Source organism: Scophthalmus maximus, chromosome 9 (genome assembly GCF_022379125.1).
Source record: "Scophthalmus maximus strain ysfricsl-2021 chromosome 9, ASM2237912v1, whole genome shotgun sequence".
Classification (NCBI taxonomy): Eukaryota; Metazoa; Chordata; class Actinopteri; order Pleuronectiformes; family Scophthalmidae; genus Scophthalmus; species Scophthalmus maximus.
Genome location: NC_061523.1, coordinates 5,627,978 through 5,653,913, shown reverse-complemented (window position 1 = coordinate 5,653,913; position 25,936 = coordinate 5,627,978). Strand labels below are relative to the sequence as shown.

The following is a 25,936-nucleotide window of genomic DNA, read 5'->3' as shown; positions in this document are numbered from 1 at the left end:
GAGGTAGACAGAGAGAGGTGGAAAATGTGTGTGTGTGTGTGAGTGTGTGTACTCAAGCATAAAAGAAATCTCTCTTTTAGGCTACTACAAAGGCCTCCCAATATATATATATATATATATATATATATATAGGGTCGCGGTAATACTTCAAATCGATTGTTCTCCCTCTCACATCAGTCTTTACTCAACACCCCACAATGACAGAGTGAAAAAACAGGATTTTAGAAATGTTTGCAAATGTATCAACATGGGGAAAAGACCACAACAACTGCAAAAAAACAAAACTGCTGCATTGAAGGTTCCCAAGAGACATGGGACGGGGCCCAGCCAGAGCTCTGACCGAATCCCTATCAAACCTTTCTGGACCGGAGAGACCTGAAAATGGCAAACGACCGACTGTCTCCATCCGACCTGACGGAGCCGGAGAGGATCTGCGGAGAAGAGTGTCAAGGGCTGAGGGGCAGTGAAGGAGAGCATGTTGAACCGCTAATGAAACGCAGCCTCCGACACAGTATGTATATACATACAGCAGGTGCTGCTCCCAGATTGGAAGGTGGTGCTGGGTGCCGCTCCAATCACTGGGTGAGGTTGTATTGTCAAATTGTCGTAGGAAGTTTCCTGAATCTTGACGTGACCCAGAAGTATTTCCTCAGCAGCCATGATGAGAGCTGTTCGGATTCTCTAAATGCATGGGAAAGGAGCTTCAATGCGTCCTTTCCTATCTACTCTAGCATAAGGTACACTGGATCTTCCTATGTGAGAGTAAGGAGATATAGACGCCCCACAATTCATTAGGGCAGCGATATTTAACGTGACGCGCCATGCACGACTTTTCCTAAGTCCTATAAGTTCTCCTTTACAACTTTCCTTGACCTTGTGACATTTTCCACTGAGGTCAAGGAATAGTAGAGAGGAATAGATTGGAAGGACAATTCGATCTCAACCGGTGTCTTCTAAGCTCCAAGCACGAAGTGGGAGGACCTGGACCTGGCAGGCCAATCCCCGACTGGGAACCACACATCCTACTTAGCATATTCACACACAAACACAATGGTTAAACCCGAGGGAAGGAGCAGGCGACACCATAAAAATTCACTTTTAATGAGATTTTTCGAAAGCAATAAAAGCTGGTTTCCACAATACCTGGCAACACAAATCCAATGCAATGAATGGAGCATTTCCAGGTTATATACTGTACATCTCCCCGAATTTAAGGGCTCCAAGTTTTCCAGACGAAGGGAGAGCCCTGGTGATGTTCCGTCTTCAGTTTTTGTTAAATCTTCAGCATCAAAACCCGAGACACTCGAGATACCAGCACTCTTCTTCATCACCTGCTGAAAAGTACAGTAGATGGCAAATCAACTTCATTTTGTTCTGTCATGGGCCTGTGGTTGGCTTTAATGTGTCCTCTAGAAAAGTGACTTTCTGTGAACAGGATGGCACGGTGTCACCGCCGTGACAGATTGGCTGGTCCTGCCACATTCTCCGATGAGAAGATGAATCGACGATGGTGCAGAAGTCTGACCAGTGATGCCATTTTAACACGAGTGAATAAGGATCAAATATAGCTTTTTACTCCAGTATGTAAAACATATTTCATTTGAAACAATGTAGTATGTTGGTAATGAAAGTTCCTGTAAGCAAAATTAAATGGGAAATAATTAATGGTGCGATTCAAATAGAAACTGAAATTATTTTTCTTAATGTTGTGATATCCTGTTGTTGAATAATGGTTTCACTATCATGGACCTAAAGGTAACGCTTCAAAGAAATACTTCCAATTGTTGGCAATATATTGGCATCGAACTACGCAAGACTCAATATCATTAACATAATCGGGCTGGAAAACATGAATTAAGTGTAGAGGTGAGACTGGTGTCGTGTCAAACGATGCAAAGAATCAAAATACTTAAAATAATTTATTTAGGCAAGTAAATGCCCAGTTCCCACTGATGTAAACAATGATTTTTCTTTAAAATACATACAAATAGGTATCATTTTTCAGACATTCATACCGACACATCTTCATCTGCCACAAAATCCATGAGGTAAAACAGACCAAAATTAAAAAGTCTGTGAATGAACCCGACAGGCTCGAGGAACAGGATCCTATGTCACCAATCGCGCCTTCCTCGAAGGACGGCCCAAACATCTCAGGGTGTCCGATCTCCCCGGCCGAAGCCAGGGATCCGTTTCTACGAAGCTCTGGTGGTTCAAATTGTGAAGAGAAAACTGAGGAGGGGAGGAGTCATCGTCGTCATCAGACAGATCCACTGGTCCTGTAGAGCAGCAGCAGGGAGACACGCAGTCAAACACTGAAAGTATCACGTACTGTGGTAAAAAATATGTATTTATTACAGCAGGGTTGAGAATACGACCTGTGAGACCATTCTCAAAAACAAAAAAAGCAACACACAAAAAGAACAATTAATTTGTTCTGTGATAAAAGAAAATCAATACGATCAGCACCATCTGACATCAAGGTGCCTCACCAAGGAGGAGAGGTTCCAGCTTCACATTAGAGGTTAGTGGTCAATCATTTAGTAAACCACCTCGACGACGGAATAAAATTTGAAATGGCCCCTTGAGAAAAAGGTTCCTCACCCCAAGATACTCTGCTTTCTGGATATTTGCTTTTCTTTCGACAAAGCTGAAATTATAACACAAAAACAATGACTAGCAGAAAATAAAAATATTTCAAGTCGCACCGGCTGTGTTGCCACGACGACTGAGAGCCGTAAGGGGAGCCGTCCTGTTCGGGCTCCTGCGCTCCGCCTCCTGGTGCAGCCTGGTGCCTGTGTGAGTGGAGCAGTCGTAGTGCTGACCAAGGCACTGGCTGGATGCAGCTCGTTCCTGGACCAACCACAGGACACAGCAAAATAAGACTTAACAAGATTAAAAAAATAATAAGAATAATCACTTTTTAGTTTAGTTTATTGTAGCTTTTAAGCTCATAGGCTACACAACAACAATTTGTTGTGTACCTGAGCATGTTGCAACTGTTTGGCCAGCCTCCTCCTCTCCCTGGCCGACAGCAGGGGGGCCTTGTCAGGGTCTGGGGTGCGGGGGAGTGGAAAGGCATCGCCTAGGGGGTCTCAAAACACACACACACACACACACACACACACACACACACACACACACACACACACACACACACACACACACACACACACACACACACACACACACACACACACACACACACACACACACACACACACACACACACACACACACACACACACACACACACACAGAGAGAGAAAAATGATTCCCAGTCATCTGAACAAACAAACGTACACAATAAGCTACACTGTGGTTCCTTGTTCGCACATCAGTTCCTTTATATTTACATTTTCAGGTGACTTTATAAACTGAAAGAGTTGATAACAATCCCCCAGAATTCACTGTCAAACGTCTGTACAAGGGACAGATACTGGACATTGATGATATCTCCCAATTTGACCTAGTTTACACTTCGATTCTATATTATTGAGTTATATTAGATAAATATTAATATTGGAACCTATTACCGTACAGGTATGACAAGTCAGACACACAGGTCTATTGTTTTTTTTTTTAGGTCTTGTGCATAAAACTTGAGCAAGAATAATAAAAAAGAAAAACCTGTACCACTGGCATCATTAGGCATATTTAAAAATAGGGGGGGATTAAATTCTATCCCAGGGAGCAACGTATGGACTGTAGGTAGCAGACGCTTCATACACTCACTCTAATGATCAGTTTGAGCACATTAAAGGCAGAAACCCAAGGTCTGCTGACCCGTTGACATCAAACTGCCATCATCCAATCAGATTGAGGTGTTAAGATGGGGTCAACAATAGTTTTGGCAAATTCAGCGTCTTACAAAGTGTGTGAACTTGGAGAAGCCAGCTAACACACAACAGTCCTATAAACTGTGGGCAATCCAGATATACTGTAAGAATTCACATCCACAATTTACAACTGTTGTGACTTAAACCATCATCTACATTTGTCTTTGACTTAAAATAATTGTTTTCTGCGTGTTGTAGTGACTTAGTTTCCACAAAGTAGACATTTACACATTATGCAGCCCTCACTGAACCATTGACAAACACACCACTACATTCACAGACCAAATAGCACAGACGGAGAATTGATATTGGATCCTTTAAATGTTACTGTACATATGCTCATATTCAGGTTCATACTTTTAATTGGGGGTACCACTTGAAAAGGTTTACGTGCTGTTATGTTCAGAAAAGGCATCAGTGTTCTCATACTGCCCATTCCTGCAGCTCCACTTTTCGCCCTCTGTCTAAAACGCCTGAATTTCTTTTAGCCCTGCCTCCCGATAAACCCCAGTCTGCTCTGATTGGCCAGCTGGCCCAGTCTGTTGTGTCAACCGCTTTCACCAGAGAAGTGGAGATTCTCAGATTGCAGGCGGGGTTACCTCAAAAGAGTCCAACTGTGACATCAGAGTGGGAGAGAAATCTGAACCAGTTGTTCAGAGCCAGGCTGTAGGGATTAGCCAGCTCACAAAAGAAACACAGGGTGGTCTTTGTTCACAGTTTGTGGGCTGGCAGGATCCACAGATACAGACATTTATGTGCACAAAGACTGAAAAAGTAATTTGCATAGTGTCACCTTTAGAAAAAAAGAAGAGGCGACTAATCATTTTTTTCATCCTCTAAGATGCAAAAGAAAAGTGTTGCATGTCCATGTTGGTCTTACCAATAAATGCACTTTCTGACTCCAGCAGAGAACCTCTTCCAGATTGCCCTGACATACTCCTCTGCAACACACACACACACGACTTATTTTCACAATGTCATAAGCTGGTGCAAACAGTGGATATGAACCATACAGAGGATTAAGAATCAAACCAGCATTTCAATTCAACTTACCAGATACTCATTCTGATGTGGTGGGGACAGGTCAAAATAATCTGGAACACAACAAGGACATTGCTAACTTTCATGTCCTCACTTGACAAGGTTTCAATGTGAAGAGCTGTGGATGTTACTGTCCAAATAATGTGCCCAGGTACAGATCACCAAGTAGGAATGAGGTCATAGAGACAACATATTCATCCCTGACATTCATAAATAAGTAAGGAATTTATAAAAAATACAAGGAGCTCTAACCGTCCTGGGCCGTCGACCTCTGGCTGCTGAGCAGGTAATATGGATCCCTGTGGTCGTGCCTTCTCCTGCTGGTCACACCCATCTCCTCCAGCTTTGGAACCTCACTGAAGCCTAGCTTGGACTTCCCACCTGAATCACCAAAAAAATTCTGTAAAAAATAATGTTGGTTTGCAATTAATAGTCTGAAAAACCGGTGTACTACCAGTGCAATTGAGCTGAAGGGAGTCGTGGATTCGCAGCAGGTTTCTGGGCTCCGTGTTCCTGGAGTTGGGTCTTCGGACCGGAGCCTGGAGCCGCAGCCTGGCCATGTCAAACACATCCACCGGGGGGCGCTCCTGATGCCTGGACAATTAAAGACAGTCATTCCAATGGCACAGCAGAATCCTGAAGCTCAATATTAACCATAAAATCTGGGGGAAAAGCATATCACAGGGTTTATAACGGCCTTTGACCAAACACAGCTGAATAGGGCAGAAATGGTCAGTGCTTCCCAACCTGCTCACAACCCCATTCAATGACGTCACCATTCATTTCAACCATCTATCCATTACTTGTATCTATTTCACCAATCCCTTACATTAAACCATTGAAAATGTTTGCTCATTTACCAACATCCCCCACAGGTTCTAGCCAGGCTACACAGGTTCAGGTGTTTCAGCTGTCTCATGAGGATGAATTTCATTTTTCATTTATTCTGATTTCAGTGTCATGCTTACAGAGCGCACAACCCCTAATGGGTTTAAAAGACAGCAAAATGACAGTTGCAGTGTTACACTACAAAATAAAGTTTTGTTTCTCAACTCAGTTTACAACAAAATATTCTGGCTTGGCAAACAAAACAAAGCACAAAAAAGCACAACTCATGTTGTCCATGTCCCATGTACCATTCTATGTCTTTGATGCAAATTATAGCTGTGGCTCAGGAGGTAGAGACAGTCATCCACTAACTCAAAGGTTGGCGGTTTGATCCCCGCTGCGCCCAGTCCGCGCGTCGATGTGTCCTTGAGCAAGACACTTGACACTAAATTGTCTCAGACAGCAGTGTATGAATGTGTATTGTTGCATACTCCCTCTTTTACTTGTATAATAACTCATGATAAAAGGCCGTGAGACGGAGGAGTGTTTCTTGAGAGCACAACTATCATTCAAAACCGCGGAACTAGCATAACCATAACACACACGGTATACAAACTGAAAACGTGACGGCATCTTGAAAGGACAATACATAACATCCCCCCCTAAAAAAAGTAAAACTTGCTCTTTGTTTGCAATAAAAATCGATTACTGTGTCACAGTCTCTAATGATTGGTATTCTTCCCTCATATAATTACTTTTACAAAATGATCACGTGTTAATTACAAGAACATGTTTTGTCAAATCAGAACTTTTGCCTGAACTATAGAGAAAGAGGGTAGACTACATCATTTCCCAGACTGAACCTTGGGGATTACTATGCCCCGACGCTGTGGGTCAGTCTCTAGACTAAAGTGTCAGTTTATCTGGAGGTCGCCTGTATCCTCTGGGGTACAGTAGGTCAGACAGTGTTATTTTGGGTGGGGCCTGTATAGGACCTGGTCTGAGCGACCTCAGCAGGTGTAGGGGTGTCAGGCACTGTGTCCATTCTGGACGCTGCCGTCTGGGGACGAGGTGGTTTCCTTGTAGGCCTCCAGCTCTGGATCACAGGACAATGGCTGAGGTGAGTCGTTACGAGAACCAGTAGCGTGGAGTAGTGGATCAACGCGTCTTCTCCAGATTAGGCAACTACTGGTTTCCAGGGCTGGACTGGGACCAAAAAGCAGCCCATGGCATTTTTGACTGGAGCGGCCCACCACAACCGGTCGGACACCACCAACCAGTACACCGTCCTCATAGTCGCCTTAAATACTCGCACTGTACTATTCCCCCAAACCTCCACAAAGCTGAGTAGTCAGTGCTGTGGAGTAGTGTAGCACTGTACACTCTCACGCTTGACTGAGGTGGCTGTGGAAAACAAAATTAAAATCAAAGTCAAAGAAAAAGCTCTGCTAGAAGTCAAAGTATCATTTCAAATTATTTAAAAGAAAGTATCAGTATACAAGTGTGTTCATAATCTTGAAGAGTAAGACTTCTAGTTGGACAATGTGCTGTTTAAATTGTTCATTCAGATTTCAAATATAGCACAGATATATGCGTAAGGTTTACACAGTTGATCACGTTCCTATTTTATATTAATGTTCAGAGAGGAGTAAGAGATCTTCCCGTGTGATTGAGCAATTCAATCAATAGTGTGCTTGTTTGTTTGGGGAGTTTGACCCACACTTCATGTGTCTACCACAGGAAGGTGAAGAACAAAGGACGGCAGCACCAAACAATCTGAGTTTACTGTAAGTGGAGAACTAGTCACAAGATAGGAAGCACCATACCTGGCTGAAAATGAAAAGTTTTTTCCCCTGTCGGCTAATACATAAGCAGGCAGACATTTCAGCTCAGTGAAGATACAGGTGTATATCATACAACCTTCCAGCACATCTTTATCAAGGGAACCCTGATTTTTTTTAACGAGAAGCCTCTCCTGAAGGAAATACAGTGCTGTTTTAAGAAAGAAAGAAAGAAGAGAGACAGAATGAAAGACGCCAACAAATGCTTTGACACATGAGGCTGCTTTATGCTCACCGCCTCCACTACACTCTCCTGCGGATCCTGGTCACTCTGTCCCTCCCTGTCACACACCCGCTCTCCTCTGTCTGACAGTGGCCGTGACCAGCCACCTCTCCTCCATCAAAGCTCTGCCTGTTGCTGTGCACGTCAAGGTAGTGTAGAAAATGAAGCTGCTGCAATCCCTGCAGCAAACATGTCTGTTAATTTTGCACACTGTGTTTGCTAAGCACCAATGGTCGTCATGGTCTGTACGAATCTTTCAGCGAGTCCATCGGTGGCCCGGCGATACGGCGCAGACTTTGATGTGTTGACTTCCATGAACGTCTTCTCAGACATTGTGGGCCGTTATCACCAACAAGCTGCTGTGGTTAACCAAAACGGCTCGTTTGCTTGGAGCGTCGACCACCACCAAAAACATGTAATTCTCTAGTGATCCAGCAAATTCTATATGGACTATTTGCCACGGTTCCTCAGACCAGTCCCATGGGTGCAATGGAGCCAGCTGTGGGAGGTTTCTCAATTTCTGCCAGGCAGAACAAGACTTTGCTTTCTCCTCTATAGCTGCATCCAGCTCTGGCCACCAGAAATAGCTGCGTGCCATCCGTTTTAAAACTGTCTTCTCCTTGCACTGGCGATGATGTCCATAACCTCAGATAGGATAGGACTGGATCAGCATGTGTGTTTCTTCACATGAGTTGAGGTCACTGAAGCAGCAGGCACTTCCTTGAAGAACAAGATGTCGCCTTGTGTTGGCTCAGCATGTGTCAGGAACCTGGAGAGCCCAACTGCGTTCTAGTGCCAGCCTAGTTTCCTATATTTTATACTGATGGAATTTCTTTACTCCAGATATTATAGACACGGCTTCACGCTCCATCCGTGTGTTATTGCTTCCTGCCCAACTCAAGGTCCTCGATGCAAAAGCAATTGGTCTCTCTGAAGATGTGTGACACTGCGGCACACACACCATATGGCGAGGCGTCACATGCCAACTAAAGTGGTAGTTTGGGTCTCTGACTCAGAGAGGGCCAACTTGACTTCTTTGCACAAAATTTGCATAGTATGTCAGCAGGCCAATGGATGATCTCAGTTGACTCACATTCTTCAGGGACGGCGCTTCCACAATAGCCTCCACCTTTGATGGTGCCTTGTGGAGTCTGTTAATGTCTCATCTGAACCTGTGATGAGGAGGTCATCAACATAGCACTGGACCCCTGGAAGCCCACTCACAATGTGATAGCTAGCTTATAGCTAAGTTAGCCTTGAACTCACGCTGTAAATCCGTAAAAAAAAAATCTGACTTTGTACGGACAATAATAAACAACTTGGGAAAGTGTTACCTCATCGCTTTGTTGTATACTCCCACTTGAGTATAACTCATAATAAAAAGGTATGAGACGGAAGAGTGATTCTTGTGAGCACAAGTATTATTCAGAAACAGCTTAACCATAACACACACGGTATACAAAAAAGAAACGTGACGGTATCTTGAAAGGACAAACTAATACAACCAAAACTTAACATGTATGAATGTGACAGAAAAAGTGTGGCAAATAGCAGCACTGTATCAATGTGTCTGAATGGGTGAATGTGACTTGTGTTGTAAAGCTCATTAAGACTAGAAAAGTGCTATATAAATACAGTCCATTTACCATGTACATAAGGTTCTAAACTGTAGTTGTTCTTCAAATTGTGTTTTTTTTTTAAATAGTTTTGGGGTGCAAAACGTCTTGTTTGGGAATCACTGAAATAAAATAAGCATGTACAGGAGATGGATCCAATTTGTATTCTGATCCAATTGTGTTTAATAAAGGTTTGAGTCAGGTTGATGAATCAGCCAGCTCTGACCTGTCACTAAGAGTAGGGTCCAATTCTTCACAGTCACCCTGCTGCTGACGACCCTCCAACCGTTTACGTTCACTGCGAAGCTGCCGACGCATTGCTGACAGCTCAATGAACACGTCACGTTTGTCACCTGAAAACACACACACACACACACGCGCACAGATCTGAGAAAGTGCTTTCACTATAAATACCAGGTCTTAGCTGCAGATTTGGGTTGTTTGTTTAAATGACGTTTCAACTGGCTTTCTGACATATACTGATCCAAGTGTGTGAGTGTGAGTGTGTTTGTGCGTGTGTACACGCTAATATTGTACCTGCAGCTCGTATCTGGTTCCTACAAGCAGGGACAGGAGGGGACTGGAGACCAGACAACGAGCGCTCCTGAAACAAAAAGAGTGAATAATGTATGAGAGAAACCCAGAGGGGGCATCATATCCAATCCTTATCCAAGTTGGTGAGAAATCATCCTCTGTCATACAGAGACAAAGGTTTTATCATGTGTTATCTCATTGTGTGTGTGTGAGTGAGTGAGTGAGACTCACAGACAGGGGGGCAGTAGAATGCTGGCTGTCAGCAGTAGGGGGTCTCGGGGTGTACTGGCGTGGCCCCTGGGTTTTTTTTTGCAGGGTGGGGATTGGAGGCGAGCGCCTCCTGCAGACCTGAGGAAAACACTTGATTATTTGAGTGCTGTTGCCCCTCGGTCTGTGTTTTGGATCCAATATCAGACAAACCGTAAAAAAAAGGACAATCTACCGAAAAGTCTGAAGAGTTTACTTCAAACAAAACAATTACAAAGAGGCATTGCTTTTACAAAGTCCACCCCTGGTCTTTTGGTTGCTGAGGGGGCAGAAGGTCAGGGTGTGACAGAATACATCCGTCACATTATCTTTAAGAAAATCACCAGTCTTGGTTACTTTTTCCTTTTTGGTGATCCATAAAAAATATCAAAGCAGAAGAAATATTCTTCTTTCTTCATCTACAAATGTTCCTCCTAATCTCCCTAGTCTTTGTGTTGTTGAAACTTGACACAGAACCGTTATACCTAAGACCTAAGACCATCATCCATGCCGTTTTAGAAAATTTCTTGAAATGTCCTTGCTTAACAGGGAAGAGATGATAATCTCGCAATCTGATTTTATTAACCAGACAATTCCTAACAGGTACATACAAGGAAATGAACACTCATTGAAATTACGAGTCTATGGCATAAGAAATTAGGACTGGCGGGCCGCCACAGTCTAGTCAATGTATGGGAAACCCCTCCTGTCACCCTGCAGCTGAACTCCTGACTGTCTCAACCTGAAACAGCATGTCGACATCGCCACACACAACAGAGGGCACACGCTCGACCTGGTCAGTACTGACACTGCCCCCATCAAAAATCTGCTGGTGTACGATCTGGGAGTGTCGGATCACAAAGCCATTTCATTGGACTTGAACTTAGCTAACCACACCAAGCCAAAACGCCAAATTAATTTCAGAAACCTAAAAAACATCAACCTGGACAACATAACTTTGGACCTCCAGCAAACACCCTCCGCAAAATTCACATCAGCAAATGAATCAGTGGATTTTTACAACAACACCCTGAGCAGTATCCTGGACCTCCACGCCCCTGTGAAACACAAACAGTCACCTTCTCACACTCAGCCCCCTGGTTTACTTCAGATCTACGGAACAAGAAAGCAGCTTGGTCGTGTACTTGAGCGGCGTGTTGCAAAAACTGGACTCACTGTGCACAGATTGGTCTATCAAGAACACCAAAAGGCCTACTCAAAGTCACTTAGCGAAGCACGGTCACAGTTCTACTCCAACATCATCAATACAAGTCCTGGAAACCCCAAGCAGCTTTTTTGTATTATAAATCATCTCATCAAGCCTCAAACTCTCTCACACACCAATACCACAGAAAGAGCAGTGCAATAACTTCATCATCTTCTTCAGGAAAAAAGTCGACACCATCCGCTCTCTTCTCTTCAGCTCTCCTGCTCTGTCAGTCCCTACTGCCGACCCACTTCCTGAGATTGTCCAGCCTCTCTGCTGCTTCCCCAAGATCTCTCAGCAAGAGGTTGAGGACATCATCCGCAGGATGAAACCCTCCACCTGTACCCTGGACCTTTTTCCTACAGCCCTGGTAAAATCCAACGTCTGCGCTCAAAGTCCCCTAATCACCCAAGTCATCAACCACTCACTCCAGGCTCGATATGTTCCATCTGATCTCAAAACTGCTGTCATCAGACCCCTCCTCAAAAAACCCAGCTTAGACCCAGAAATCCTCGCCAACTACGGGCCAATTTCCAACCTCCCATTTCTGTCCAAAGTGCTGGAAAAAGTAGTCGCCAGACATCTTCAGGACCCCCTAAATTCTCACTCCCAATTTGAAAAGTTCCAGTCTGGCTTCCGTTCCGCCCACAGCGCCGAAACAGCCCTGGTCAGGGTCACAAACGACCTGCTGATGGCGGCTGACACTCGATCACCATCGCTCCTCATCCTTCTGGATCTGTCTGCAGCTTTTGACACGGTTGACCATAACATCCTCCTTCAGCGCATCCAACACACCATCGGACGCTCTGACTCCGCCCTGAGCTGGTTCCAGTCCTACCTGTCTGGAAGAACAGAATACGTCTCCTTGGGAGGAGCAAAATCGCAAACACTCACTGTCACTTCTGGAGTCCCTCAAGGGTCGGTTCACGGCCCCGCTCTGTTCACCCTCTACACTCTTCCCCTTGGCCGCATCATCAGCCAGCATGGAATATCATTCCATTGCTACACTGATGACACACAGCTCTACATAAAAACTGAACCTATCTCACCTGCAGCCTCACTGTCATGGTCATCATCATCACTGAGCTCCTGCATGGGGAGATAAAGGAGTGGATGACAGAAAACTTCCTACAGCTTAATAACCTTCAACCTTCACCCCTCCAGGACCAGGCTGCGCAACATGGGGGATCGAGCCTTCTGCTCAGCCGCTCCTCGCCTGTGGAATTCCCTTCCAGACCACCTGAGGGCTCCATAAAGCACTCTCTCTTTTAATAAGGGCCTGAAAACCTTTTTTAAACAAGCATTCCCCACCGATGTTTTTTCTATTTAAACCGTCTTTTATCTTGTTTATACTCTGTAGCACTTTGAGATTGCTTTTAGCAATGAAAAGTGCTCTATAAATGAAATGTATTATTATTATTATTATTGAAATGGTTGTCATTAAGATTTGCCAATAAATTGAAGCCTGGTGGAATAAATTCAGCGCTGTGATTGGTCAAACTCTTCTTTTCCTTTTGGTAGCGAAACACTGCAGCGTCTTGATGTTAGAATTTGAGTAATGCACGTGCACAATTTAACCGGAGACGTTATGATTAAATTCACAGGCGTCACCAGTGTTATTGCGTAATTTAGAAAATGACAAATCGTAACTGGCGTACTTTGATGTCAAAATGCGTAATTGGTACAAAAAACGCAGTCGTGTTACTGTCAGAAAACCAACCTCCTCCACCCGAGCCTGCCTCTCCAGCTCATACAGCCTCCTCAGTGCTGCATTCTCTTGCTCCTCCGCTTCCTTCTTCTGCCTCTCCACTTCCTTCTCCTCTGCTTCCTTCTCCTTCCTCTCCGCCTCCTTCTCCTTCCTCTCTGCTTCCTTCTTCCTCTGTTGAGCGAGGTGAATTAGCTCTTCATTCTTGGCCTTTTGCTGAGAGACAGAAAAGGAGACGGAGATAGATTTGGACTATTTTCCTGTATTTTAGTATTTTCAAACACAAATTTTCACCCCCCCCCCTTCATATCACTCTTCTTTAGCACTTTACCTCCATTTCCTTTCGTTTTTTCTTCTCTTGTTCTTCCTCGAACTCCCTCTGGATGCAAGCCCTTTGCTCGGCCAGCCTCTTCTCCTCCTTCTCCTCCTCCAGTCTAGTCTTCTCCATCTCCTCTGCCTTTTTATGCATTTTCTCTTCAATCTGTAAAAAAAAATACAGGTAACCAAGAAAACATGAAACTCATGGAAAAAAAACACAAACAACATTTATTTGCAGACTGGAGTCAATGTATCTGATGGCACTAGACTGCCTCTGTTCAAATAAACTCAAAATGTACTTCCACAAGCAGCTAGCTCAATTTGCTGAGAACAAAAACTCTACAGGGTGGGCAGCTGGCAGAAGTGACGGACACGGCAGCCTACCATAAAAGACACAAGCATCACCGGCTGTTAGTAGCAGTACCTGCTGTTTGAGGTAAGCTTTGTACTTGTCCTGCTCCTGGAGCTGGTGCTGGGTGGGCTGGTTGGCGAACACATTGCCTCTGGCAAACTGGGGGGTGTGGACATGTGTGAAACCTGCACAAAAAATAAAACATGAAGAAATTCAACTGCGATTTTACATTACATTAATTTAGCTGACGCTTTTGTCCAAAGCGACTTACAATTATCAAGGCAGGTAGCATGAAGGGCCTTGTCAAAGTGCACTCTGGGATGACTGGAAGTTAAACCCCCAACCTTCTGTGTCAAAGTCAGGGGTGTAACCCACTGAGCTATCCCAGCCAAATTAACTTAAACAATATTCTTTTCTGACCAATTCTCCATCAAGTCCAAAATAAAAACCACTGAGTAGAAGGCAAAGATGTAGCACAGATCTTGAGGGCTAATGCTCATTTCTCAGGTCAGGAATAAAAATGACATTTTCATATTTATTCCTAACCTAACTGAATGAGTGCTTAAGTTCAGTCTGTCTCTCTGTCCTTTACAGTGGATTGTAACTGCATAGAAAGAATGATTAACATATGTTGCTTTATTTTCACACCACATCGATGCCTTTATCAGAGCTCCATCATAAAACATTTTCCTCCCCGTTGCTGAATGCTAAAATGTGATGCTAAATATGCTCCAATTGCAAAACACTGCTAAATAAATGAAGAATAAATCTGGTTGTGGTACCAGAGATTTGGTCTCTGGAGTCATGGAGGCTGCTCTCTGCTTCACCAGAGATCCTCGCATTGGGGTCAGGGTACTCTGCCGGTCTTGCCGTCATGGCAACCGCGGCTCTCCTCTGCCACTGCTCCGGGTTGATGTAGACCTCCTCGTTCCGCTTGTGCATTTGGTTGAGGTCAGCTTGGCAACAGGATCAGTAGGTTAGAAACACAATACATTGTTATTTGTAGACACAGCAAATTGTGAAATAAAAAGACATGACACATTCGGACCTACCGATGAGATTTCCCTTGCCGTCTCTGAGAGGGGCTCCTCCTCCGCCCCGACCCCAGGGCTGGTGGTACTTTAAGTCGGCCTCCAGCTGAGCGTCATGACGCTCCCGCTCATCCCTCTCCAGACGCCTCCTTTCCTGCTGCTCCTGGATCTACATCACAGTATTTTCATAGTCACATCAAAATCCTCAAAGGACGAAAAGTTCTTGTCACACGAAACCTCTGTGGAACTTTATGTCAGCAGCCAATTCTCCTTGCAACCATGTGTGAATATTTCATCACTTTGTAAAAATCCAGTTAGTCAGTGATGCAGTAAGTAAGACTTGGTGATCAAAACTATTACATCACTTATTGCCAGATAAATTTATCAAGCTTATTGTGTAAAAAATATATTCACAACATTCTTAGCCTTTCGCATGCTGTATAATCACGAGATTCGACGTAGAATGTTCATTTCAATTTTTGGTTCAACTATGAACTGTCAAGCATCAATTCTAAAACATATCTACACTATGAAATTTCAAGCATGAAGCCTCGGTTCTAAAAAATAAGCAAAGTAAACGGCGTGCAGCTGGAAACAGTTTGTGGGTTTGCAGCGATCATGTGCACTGCAGAAATGCCTGGACAAAGCCAACAAGCTGAGGAGAAAGGTAGAGAACATTCTTGTTCCTTTATTAAGAGGGGAAACAGAACAGGGTTGGGGTGGGAACGAGGCAACACTGCGACATGAAGAACACTAATATCTGGGGAGAGCTCGCAAACACTTCTACTGCAACTTCTATCGACACATCGAGAAACTAATAGTGTAACTTAAAGGGGCAGTAAGCGATTTTAGAGAAAGGTTGTCCCTCCCTTTGTTGTTGTTGATGATTTTATGCTCTGGCAAACCCGCGGCCGCAGGTATGAGACCGAAGTGCTAACCACAAGGCCAAAACCCCTCAGTCTTAGCGTCATTCGCCAGTGTTGTGAGCCCATCTTTTGTTTTCAATTTACAGAGCCAGGGCTGCGCCTGGCTTGTGTATTGGTTTAAGATCGCTTACTGCCCCTTTAACTTATTTTTCTTCTTAACTATGTCCATTATACCTTGGTGTAAAGCTCACTGCTCCCTCTCCTGGACGCTTCCTGCCAAAATACCACACACTAGGATGTAGTTAATTCATTTCTGAGTCTACGTCGCCAAAATCTGCCACTACTTTGCTTTGTACACTCCCTGCTACTGCCGTTTCCAATCTAGGACCGGTGTCAAGATGATACTGGTCTTACACAACCTACTCCACAATAAACGCTCAAATGGTATGCGACAACCTAAATCACAAATCTGTTTCCATCAATAACAATTAAGTCATCTTGCGTATGTATTATCCACATTTTAAAATCAACTGGAAAAATGTATTGGTAATTTACTTGATTGAATACTACCAGGAAATAATTTTGAACTCTAATACTTTATTGCCCAGCCGCGGTCAAAAACTTAACAAGTAACGTCAGTAAGCTATAATCGATTATGGTCCATCACTGCATCGATGCAGCATCGTCCATGTCCGCTTTGCGATGCATCGTAGAAACAATTAGTTTTAACACCCCTAATATGCTACCATGATAAATTTTGTTCCTTCGTTGTATTTTAAAGAAATACTATTATTCTGATGGATGATGATGGTAGTAGAGTAGAGTTATTTTTCAAAGCAGATTCAAAATGAGTCAACCTACCTGTTCCTTGAGAGCGTCTCTGTAGATCACACCCCTTTCCCTGGACGACTTGGATCTCTCTGAAGGGAAAACGCTGATGTGCGAGTCCACAGGAGGAGCCTCACTGTAGGGCCTGCCAGGACAGTTGGAAAACCAAAGGGCTTACATCATTTACCGTTTTAACGAAAATGTGTCTTATTACATCAACAGCATGTAGCAGGTCCATTATAACCACTAGTCAATTCTCCAATTCATGGGGCACCTGGATGTTGGTTAATAATTTTCTGAGCTCTTTGCAAGTCAACACACTAAAGCTGGAGAGGATATTTACTGTATTGGAGGCTCGGGGAAGCTGCTTCCACTGTGCTGGCTGTGAGGGCTGTGGTTACCAAACTGGCTGGACACAGCACCCCCTGGTGGCAAGTTCCAGTGATACATGGGAAGGCCGGCGCCAGGAACAGACGAAGGGCCATCTGCACAGAAAGATGAAACATTGAAGTTATGATGCTACTTTCTTTAATAAAGCCTACTACAAATACATTCACTCAAAACAAATGGTTGTCATCCCATTTCACAGAGGAAAGCTGTACTCACAGTAGGCCATGTTTGGGTCGAGCAGGTTTCTGTTGCCATAGCAGTGATGGGGCGCTGCGTACAGGTTCCTGTAGGCGTCACTGAGCGTTGAGGGAGGATGTGGGGGGAACACAGGAATTCTGGAGAAACAAGGTAATGTTCAAATCCAGAACTTTCTGTACATGTTACTTTTCTGTTTTCTAGTTGAGAACATACCTGTGGGTGTCCACGGCTCTGGGGAATGAAGGGGCAGCGGGTTGACTGTTGGGAGACAGACCTCCGCCTCCCAGGCCCAGGGCCGAACTGTACTCCAGCAGGGGCGACTGGAAAGCCATGTGAGGCCGCTCAGGAGGAGGAGTTTCTCTTTCTCTACCACCAATCTTTACATTGCTGGGCAGACCTCTGGAAGATGAGTCGCTCTGTCGTGTTGCCGAAAGCTCTGAAACCTGAAGATCTTTCCTCCTGCTCAGTCCAAACTGCCTGATTCGGTCCGGCTGGTTTGTGGACCAGGATAGGTATTCAAGGATTGATTGAAGTGGCATTAGCAGCATAACTACAGTGTACACTACAACGTAACTCCAATTACATCATAATTGTATTTTCTGAGTAACCAGTAAATTAGTAATGACTCAATGACTCCCCTTGGACAAAGACACATCCATCATTGACTATTTTACCCTCCAGCCACATTTAAGAAACATCTGTTGAAGTGGTCGTGAATTTGGGCAGGTGTTTCCTCCCAGCGTGATCTTATAAAGGTGCGAAAAGCATATTTTCTCTGATGGTTGATTGCCAAGAACTTCAGCCATAGTTGTGTTTAACACAAGAGGTTTAAAACGCCCTCTGACCAGCGCTTCTGTCAGGGCGGCCTGGACGCTACAGTGAATCGCCTCTGGACAAGATTGGCCCCGCTGGACGACGGACAGCTGTTTCGCATGCTAACTATAGTCGGAGGAAAACAAGAGTTTACATTAGTGCTGCTTTCCATTGCAGGAGGTCCTGGTGAGTAAAGGAATGAAATTTGATGCTGAACTCGCAAATGTTTCTGCTCAATTAGTAAGTAAACAGCTGTTAATGCTAACGTTTATCCACGTGGCAATAGCACAAACTTACATAAAGCCAATTTGAAAGTAATCAAATCACTCAAACTAAATAATAAGGTGTCTTGCTGACCTGTTTCTCAGGATCATTCGCCCCAGTCGCAGCAACTTTCAGCTCCAAATCTCTCTCCCTGCAACAAGGACACACACACACACACTTCTTAGAGTTATAGTCATCGGGCATTTCATGACATCGACGGGCACGTTCGAGAGGAGTGCAGCGCGTTTCTCATAGAGGAGCCTTCAGGTCTTTCAGCAGCGTGTCTGCAACGCAATTACTCGGGTGTTACATTTCTAAGACCGTACCTCTTCTTGTTCCGGTGTTGATCGGCGATCTGCTCCAGCAGCTCCCGTCTGTAACGCTCCTTCCTCCTCCGCAGAGCCTCCTCCGTATCCGCTGCTCCTGAAAGGATGGGACAAAGAGGCCGTCACTTCTTTGAAAGGCTTGATAAAAGCTGCACAAGGCCATTGTTCAGTAAAGGAGGACGATCAATATCAATGACTGATCAGTAAGTTAATGGCCTATTTTGGAAATAATAAAAAAATGGTCATCAAATGGCAGACCTTTGACTTTCACAACAAAATATTGAGATGCAGAATACACAACATCATTTAACCTATTAAAAGGCCAGTGGCAAACTCAGGAGTCTCATTTTTGCTCGGCGCTCTCCATTGCCTGCCTTCTCTGCCAAAGCTCACTGGGTTCTCCCTCTTCTCCCTGGGAAAAGCAGAATAAAAGCAGACTGATGATGACATCAATGAAATTGATAAATACAGACAAACAAGGCGGTCATCTTTTTTATGACGCACACAAAGAAACAATGGTTCATTTCCCACAGGTACCTGCCATCGCTCTTATTGGTTCGTCTCCTCTCATATCCAGCCTCAGTCCCCGCAGGTCGGCACCTTCGGCCTTCCGTTAGCTCCAGCTCCTCCCGGAAGTTCTCATCGTCCTCTGACTCATGGTTCACCAGCCTCCCCAGCCTGTCGGGTTGCCTATGAGTCAGCGGTGACTGCTCCTCTACCTCCTCCTCCTCCTCCTCCTCGGGACTGAGGACCTTAATCTCAGCGAGACGCAGAGCTCTGTGCGGCCGCTTGTTGTCCTCTGTCAGAGCCGACACACTCCTCGATGAGGAGGCTCGCTGTTTGGAGAGAATACCCATCTTGTCTTCAAGCTGGAAACAATTTTAAAAAGCTATGTTTTTTAAGAGAAAAAAAAACATTTCCCATCTTAAGCATCAGCATCAAGCTGAGTGAAATCAAAACCATTGTTGGTTTTGTTTGATCTAAGTGTATCACTACTCGACAATCTTTCCATGTATCGCATGGCAACAGCAGAACCACTGTATCACATTGAATATTAGAACCCCGTCGGGAGTCACAGCTCTAAACAACACTTTACATATTAGTATACACTTTTGGGAGACAAAGAGAGGCCTTTTGGAAATTTCAATAAATTGTTGTCAGTAAAGAATAAATGACAAAGTAAGGACTAGGTTGGTATGACCGACCCCTTTTGATTTCAGTTTATTTTGGCAGCCATCCATTCCTAAACAGAAAGTTCCACCAGCTTATTTGTGAAACTAAAACTCTGACAATAACTGAATCAGGCCTTTAAGAAAACATAACTATATTGTCTGGCTGAGAACATCATTTTCAAATCGACAGAGCTGATCGTTCAGGTTACTTTATCTGTACCCGTAGGTGCAGGGCATCCATGACACACAGTTTCAGACACAACAGACAACATACAATGGGACGATAAATAAAACATTTAAAATGCTCCAGTACTAATCAAGGTGCTAACAACGTTGAATTCCAATGAAAACACTTAAAACTGACCACCATAACATACAGAAAAAAGTAAAAACAATATTCTAAACCCCCCTGAATGAATAAATAATAAATACAGAAATGAAAGCTCCAGAAAGATTTTGTGCAAATTGTGCAATTTTTCTTACAGCTTGTTCAGCAGTGTTATTGCAGCTGGAACAAAGCTGTTTTTATACCTTTTGGTTTTACACCTTGGAACTAAAAACCTCTTTCCAGAAGGGAGAAGCTGAAAGTCCTTGTGCAAAGGGTGCTGTCATTTAAAAATTAAAAATGGAGTCGGTTATCCTCTGTACCTGTCTAGTGTACAGGGACGCCGGGTTCAGCTGGGGTTCACCGATAAGCTTACTGGGCCATTTCACAATTTGATTAAGTGAGTTCCAATTCGATAAAAGCACAATAAAAAAAAGGGGATTATGGTTTTATCTACATGGAAGTAGAACAGTTTTCTCAGACAGTGAAGTCGCTGGTGCCCCTTTTTACACACATAGCTGCACAATTCTCTTCGAAGTTCAGCTTAGAATCAATTATTTGTACGAAAGCACACACTGCACTGATTGTCTTTTCATTGTGGTGACATTGTGAGTGTGAGCATATTTTCTAAAATCAATGAGCATCTCTTTTGTTTTAGATATGTTTTATTGAAGATGTGACTCCTAACACCACTTCACAAAATCTTCAATGATCGGGCCATGACTAGTTTAATTGTTTTGGAGCAGACTTACAATTAGAGTCATCTGCAAACTTTATAATGGTCCTGTTTTCATATCTGCTCTGACAAAAAATTGGTGTACAGGATGAATAGTAAGGTTGACAGCACACGTCCCTGTGGAGAACCAGTAGAGGAGCAGAGTTGGCTGGAGACGACTCCATAAACCCTTACTCTCCTTGTCCTTTTGGTTAAAAAATTCAGAATCCAACCCACAAGATTCAAATCAAGATCGAATTGTTCCAAAAGCTGGATGGCCAAGATGTGGGGTTGGATTCTATTAAACAAAAGGAGTCGGAGCGTGAGACCCACTTCCCTCCAAGTGTTTAAAAAGTGAGTGAAGCAAAGTAACAGTGGCGTCCTCCACCCCCTTATGTCGCCACATTGTGTCATTAAAGAGCGGTATTTACCTTGACAGACCTCGTGTTATTGAGGTGAATCAACGGGCCTGGATCTGCGCGGTAAAAGTGCTTAAAAGTGATTCCAGCATTTTGAGTTTTTACTCTTCCAGACTCTTGCAGAGCAAGTTGTGGTACTAAATTAGTACACATTCAGTATACAAAGTTAGTTAGATTCACTATATTTATAGTACTTATATATTCCTTTACTTAGTGTGATTAACTACATCTCCAGAATAGAGAGGGGTTTATGCTGAGTTTCTATATTAATGACATCCTGCTGTAGCTTTTTCCTCTTCCACTTGAATCCGTAAACACAACCTGGTGATGTGATACTTACACAAGACACCTCAACACTACGTGGATTATGGGATACTGAGAGCTGCAAAAGGATTTCTCCCACTGTGTCCCACAGTACTGACAAACAGAAGCTACATTTCATTACCTCATTTGGAGGAGTTTGTGAAATAATGAAAACCGCCGTAAAACATATTCCCGTGCTAGAAATACTGTTTTTTTGGATCCAGCTCTGGATCACGGCTTTTAATTTGTGTGTCAGTAATGGAGGTGCAAACAGAACACAACGCTCCCATTAGTGTTTTCAGTGGACCACTGTATAAGAGATAAGTTGCTTATAATACAATTTAGCCTAAAATAGGTGTGTAGAAGACTTTTCCCTTAATATCTGTCAAACTAATTAACTGACCTCCGTGCTCATGTGCTACACCCAAACACCTGAGTAAATAGGCAAGTGTGCGACACTCACCTGAGCCATGAAGTGCCTGAAGTCCATCCGGAGCTCATGCTGCAGCCTCTGTTTCTTCCTCTCGTACTCCACGCCGAGGGGGAGACCCACACTGCAGCTCTCCTCTGACAAAACACACCCATTGATATTTAACAGCGAGAGTGTGAAAAGTTTTGTGTCAAAACTAGACAGCTGCCACTGAAAGGAGGCATCTGCCATGGCGAACATTTGTTCACGGACGGCAAGACGCTTGCTTGTCTACTGTACCTTTGCCCTGTGCAACAGACTTGGGGGGGATGTTCTCCTTGACAGTGGACCCATAAGCTCTGTGGGGTTTTGCCTGTCAGTCCAAAATAGAGGAACATGATTTGTTAAAAGATATATACAGCTGCAAAATGGTCCCCTGAGTACTCCCTTTAAACCTTTACATTTCTTAACACATACAGAAAGGCACATATTTTGTTATGGTTGTTACAGTTAGTAATAGTGGCTGTAATACAACCATTGGAAGTAACGAAACTAATTAAACTAGTACCTCCTCTATCTCTAACCTCACTCCATTGCCCTGAAAGCATCTCCTGTGATCAGATCTCACCAACACTCACTATATAAGAATAAATACATACGTCATTTTCTGTTTGCGAATAAGAAATGATGTTGTTTAAAGTGTGTGTGTGTGTGTGTACAATGAAACAACATTTTACAGAATTTTTGTTTTAAAATTGTAATATTGTGGCAGTGGCCACAAATAAATCACTGGATGAGCATAGGGCACGGAGAAGTGTAAGAAAAATATTTTTTTGGTTCATTATGAAACTGGAGCAGGTCAGAGGTCGTCAGACTGTGAGCAGGCAGTCCTTCAATGTGGCCCAGGACACATTTGCGATCAAACACCTTAAAGAAGGTGGCCACATGCGTCCAGCACCACCTGCAAAAAGTGGTCTGAGTGATCAGATCTCAAATGTATCCCCAAAGTGTGTGTTGGCTGTTGTCACACGTGAACTTAAAACTGTACGCTAGATCACTAGTGGATCACTCAGGACTAAAGTTACGACCATGTGGGAATGGGGTCAGAGTCAACAACGGGTCGTATCCCCGGCTCCTCTTGCCATCATGCAATATAACCAGCATGTTTACCTCAAGTTAACCGTATTGTTTTAGCTATTCATTGCCATAATCCTTACTTTGTGTGAATGTGTTGAAGTTTTTTTCTTTACGCCTTACGTTTGGCATGAATATATATAAAATGCACGTTACTAGATGAAGCCAAAGGCTTAAGTATTCAAAATGATATGCAATTAAATATCTAAAATCAAAAGTCACACAGGAATTATTCACAACAAATGTCAGAGGAGGATCAGTCCATTCAAACGACTCTGCCACCGTCACTTCAACACACCTTTATTTCCATGTAAGGAGGGTCTTGCTGTAGACCGGCTTTATCCTCAGCCACTCTCGCCTTTCGCTCCCTGATGAAGTTCTCCAGCTCATCGTCCATCTTCATTTGACAAAGTCATACAACCCAGATGAGAACACAAAAAGGCAGTGCTTGCTTGCATCCATCCATCAAAGACAGTGTACATTAAGTGTAAATGTTAAGAGATTCCAGGCTTCTGATGCTTTTAACCAGAGGGGATCAGGATCAATATTTAATCAGCCTAATAAACGGGCTTTTTTATCACAACCATGGACTGCAGCAGCTGATCTCAATGACGACTTCCTGCTCTCTGATCTGGTGCGAGCTAATCAATACAATCACCCGCAGTTGGAATGATAACACAGTATTCATTTTGCACTGGTGCGCAAGACACTGAGCCTTTCAACGCGCCAATGTGAACCCCGCTCGGCGGACACCAGCGCAGGGTTCATCATCAAAACGACGTCTGTCAGCTCTACGTATGGCACTAACCATCAGACGTGGCCAACTTTCTCCGATTCACGGCCGGGTTGCATTACGACACTGTCGCTTTAATTGTCCGTTGTCAGGCAACCACGGAGAACACCGATAGCGTCACGATCCTCGCCGATTGCGCTAATCCGTTCTTTTAGCGGCTATCGTTGAACAAATGGTTATTCTTATTAGCACGACGACTGATGAAAAAATAAAACAAAAATAAAAGGTTTAACACGTGGCCTGGAAGGCGCCGCGTTGGTCACTCGCAGTGTACTGTTTATGTTAGCTAGCCTGTTAGCTTTCATAAAGGAAAGGAAACGCCAAAGCGCCGCGAAAGAGAACGGCACAGAAACGAGTGGAGCTAACCTCAGCTAGCGACGAGCCCCTCGCCCAAGTAGCGTTAGCGACTGCGGGTTCTACTGTGGTTGACATGGAATAAGACCTGCCGCTGAGCGGAGCGCGAGTCAGACGCGTTACCGGAGACGCCAATGTTTGCTAGCATGCAAAAAAAAAAAAAAAAATTGGCGGTGCCAATACCAGTGCCTGAGCCTTTTGATTATTAGCCATAGTGTCGTAACCACCCGAGGTAGACCTACCGCGAGCTACGAGGTCGTGAAACGATGCCACGTGCCCCCCCCGTGGAAGCCACAAGTCCGTGCGACATCAACCTTGTTTTAAGTAAAACATGTTTTATTCGCCTGGTCGTTAAGAAGTACTACACTACCCACAGGCCTTACGTGTAACGTCGAAGTCTCCGATTGGTGGAGCTCGCTGTTACCATGGAAATGTTTATACCACACCCGCGAACTCCGCTTGTGATGCTGCGTTCTATTGCACCTCGGAACTCGGAGCTCCGACCTCCCAAAATCGGAATTCCGACTCGCAGGTGCGTTCCAGTTGCAATTTCCGACCCGAGGATCGGTAATCCTAATTCCGAGATTATAATGCAACAATAAATTCGGCACACACATTATCTATGACAGCACTATTATCAGCAATATAAACACTATAACAATGATGATGAAGGGAAGCACGCTAAACTATCGGGTTGGAAATCAATATATTGTTCATTTTGATAGGTTAGAAAAAAAGTTGTTGTTTGATGCTAAAAGTTAGTGTACAACGACAACAGACTGTTGTCTTACTCTTACCGCAGCTCTAACCCAATTTAAATTAAACGCAGCACTTAAATGCTTTAAAAGAGTAAAATCAAAGAAATTACATGAGATGTTACGTTGTTGCCAAACATCTTTGGAATACCTGGAAATGTGACAACACCAACGACCGAGCTCATTCTTATGGTGTTGTCGGCACCACGTTGTCAGCCTCAGACATACCTCAGAAATTGTGGTCGTCTTTCTGGATGGCGGCCTCGGTCCGGTTTTTCTGTTTTCAAATATTGTGTCTGCTATAGTTCATATAGAATTCTGAGAGGATTCACTACCCGCTATATGCGATGAGATCACAGGAGTGTGTGCGCCTTTGATCCTTCGATCATTGGGATGACATCACATGTGCATCATAATGGAATGTTTAGATTAGATTTTTGTTTTTATTTTACAACTTCATTAAATTCTAGTCCAGTTCTTATTATACATCCATGCTTCCAAGGACACATTGGCCCACAACAGACAAACCAAACACTGGCTCTAGAGGGCCCTTACCCATTTTCTCACGTTCCCTGAAGGCCACCAAGGGTTTTTTCAGTTTGTTGCAATATGCAACTTCACCACTAGATGTTAATAAATCCTACACACTGAACCTATTATTATTGACTATTTCAATGTGAAGTAATTTATTTATTTTATGTGCTTTTTCATTTTGCTGAAAGGAAGGACCCCCCCCCCCCCCGCCCAATATTTTAAAGGAGGACATTGTGTTCTACTTTCTCTCATCCCAAATTTATAATTTATTGAATTTATTTTGTAAAAGTTTCCCAATAACGCTCATACAGTCCCTTACATGTGTATTCACACATAAAAATCAACTATATTGTCACTTTTTCAACACACTATCCTCAGATTACAGGAAAATATAATAACTGATTTTTAAATTGAAATACATCCTGATGAGATTTAATACTGTTAACTCTTTCCATTTTTGTGACATTGAATCAGTGGGAACGATCACCTTTATCATTAATATCATATTTATGATATGAATGGATAATATTTTAGCCTTTGACCATTAAAAAAAAATG

At 43.6% G+C, this 25,936-nt stretch overlaps 1 protein-coding gene across 13 annotated transcripts; it reads right to left on the bottom strand.

The window, feature by feature from the left end:
* Nucleotides 1-1,906: 1,906 nt before the first annotated feature.
* Nucleotides 1,907-25,216, bottom strand: LOC118319276 (centrosome and spindle pole associated protein 1-like). Of its 13 annotated transcripts, none has more exons than XM_047334273.1 (28): nt 25,074-25,216; nt 23,242-23,340; nt 22,110-22,182; nt 21,864-21,967; nt 19,004-19,335; nt 18,778-18,878; nt 18,467-18,563; nt 18,234-18,291; nt 17,277-17,554; nt 17,082-17,200; nt 16,819-16,960; nt 16,509-16,629; nt 15,882-15,920; nt 14,803-14,950; nt 14,533-14,706; nt 13,823-13,935; nt 13,412-13,561; nt 13,096-13,332; nt 10,154-10,270; nt 9,926-9,992; nt 9,615-9,741; nt 5,335-5,474; nt 5,133-5,261; nt 4,893-4,933; nt 4,720-4,780; nt 2,985-3,094; nt 2,709-2,853; nt 1,907-2,279 (listed from the first exon to the last, which is right to left on the bottom strand). In XM_047334273.1, the coding sequence occupies exons 2-28, from the start codon at nt 23,338-23,340 to the stop codon at nt 2,110-2,112; spliced, it is 3,492 nt and encodes a 1,163-aa protein (XP_047190229.1). In that variant the 5' UTR covers nt 25,074-25,216; the 3' UTR covers nt 1,907-2,109. The 13 variants fall into 13 exon arrangements, with proteins under 13 accessions (XP_047190229.1, XP_047190230.1, XP_047190231.1 ...); XM_047334274.1 differs by having other exon boundaries at nt 24,997-25,133; XM_047334275.1 differs by lacking the exon at nt 25,074-25,216 and adding an exon at nt 24,333-24,467.
* Between the last annotated feature and the right edge of the window lie 720 nt (nt 25,217-25,936).

Excerpts from the sequence above, each read along its gene's own strand:
- LOC118319276 (XM_047334272.1), bottom strand. The coding sequence starts at position 24,168 with ATGTCAACCACAGTAGAACCCGCAGTCGCTAACGCTACTTGGGCGAGG. Across the intron at positions 18,564-18,777 it reads TGCCACTGGCCTTTTAATAG|GAGCAGCGGATACGGAGGAG; the intron begins GTTAAATGATGT and ends CCATCCTTTCAG. Across the intron at positions 17,555-18,233 it reads CGAATGATCCTGAGAAACAG|CCGGACCGAATCAGGCAGTT; the intron begins GTCAGCAAGACA and ends TCCACAAACCAG.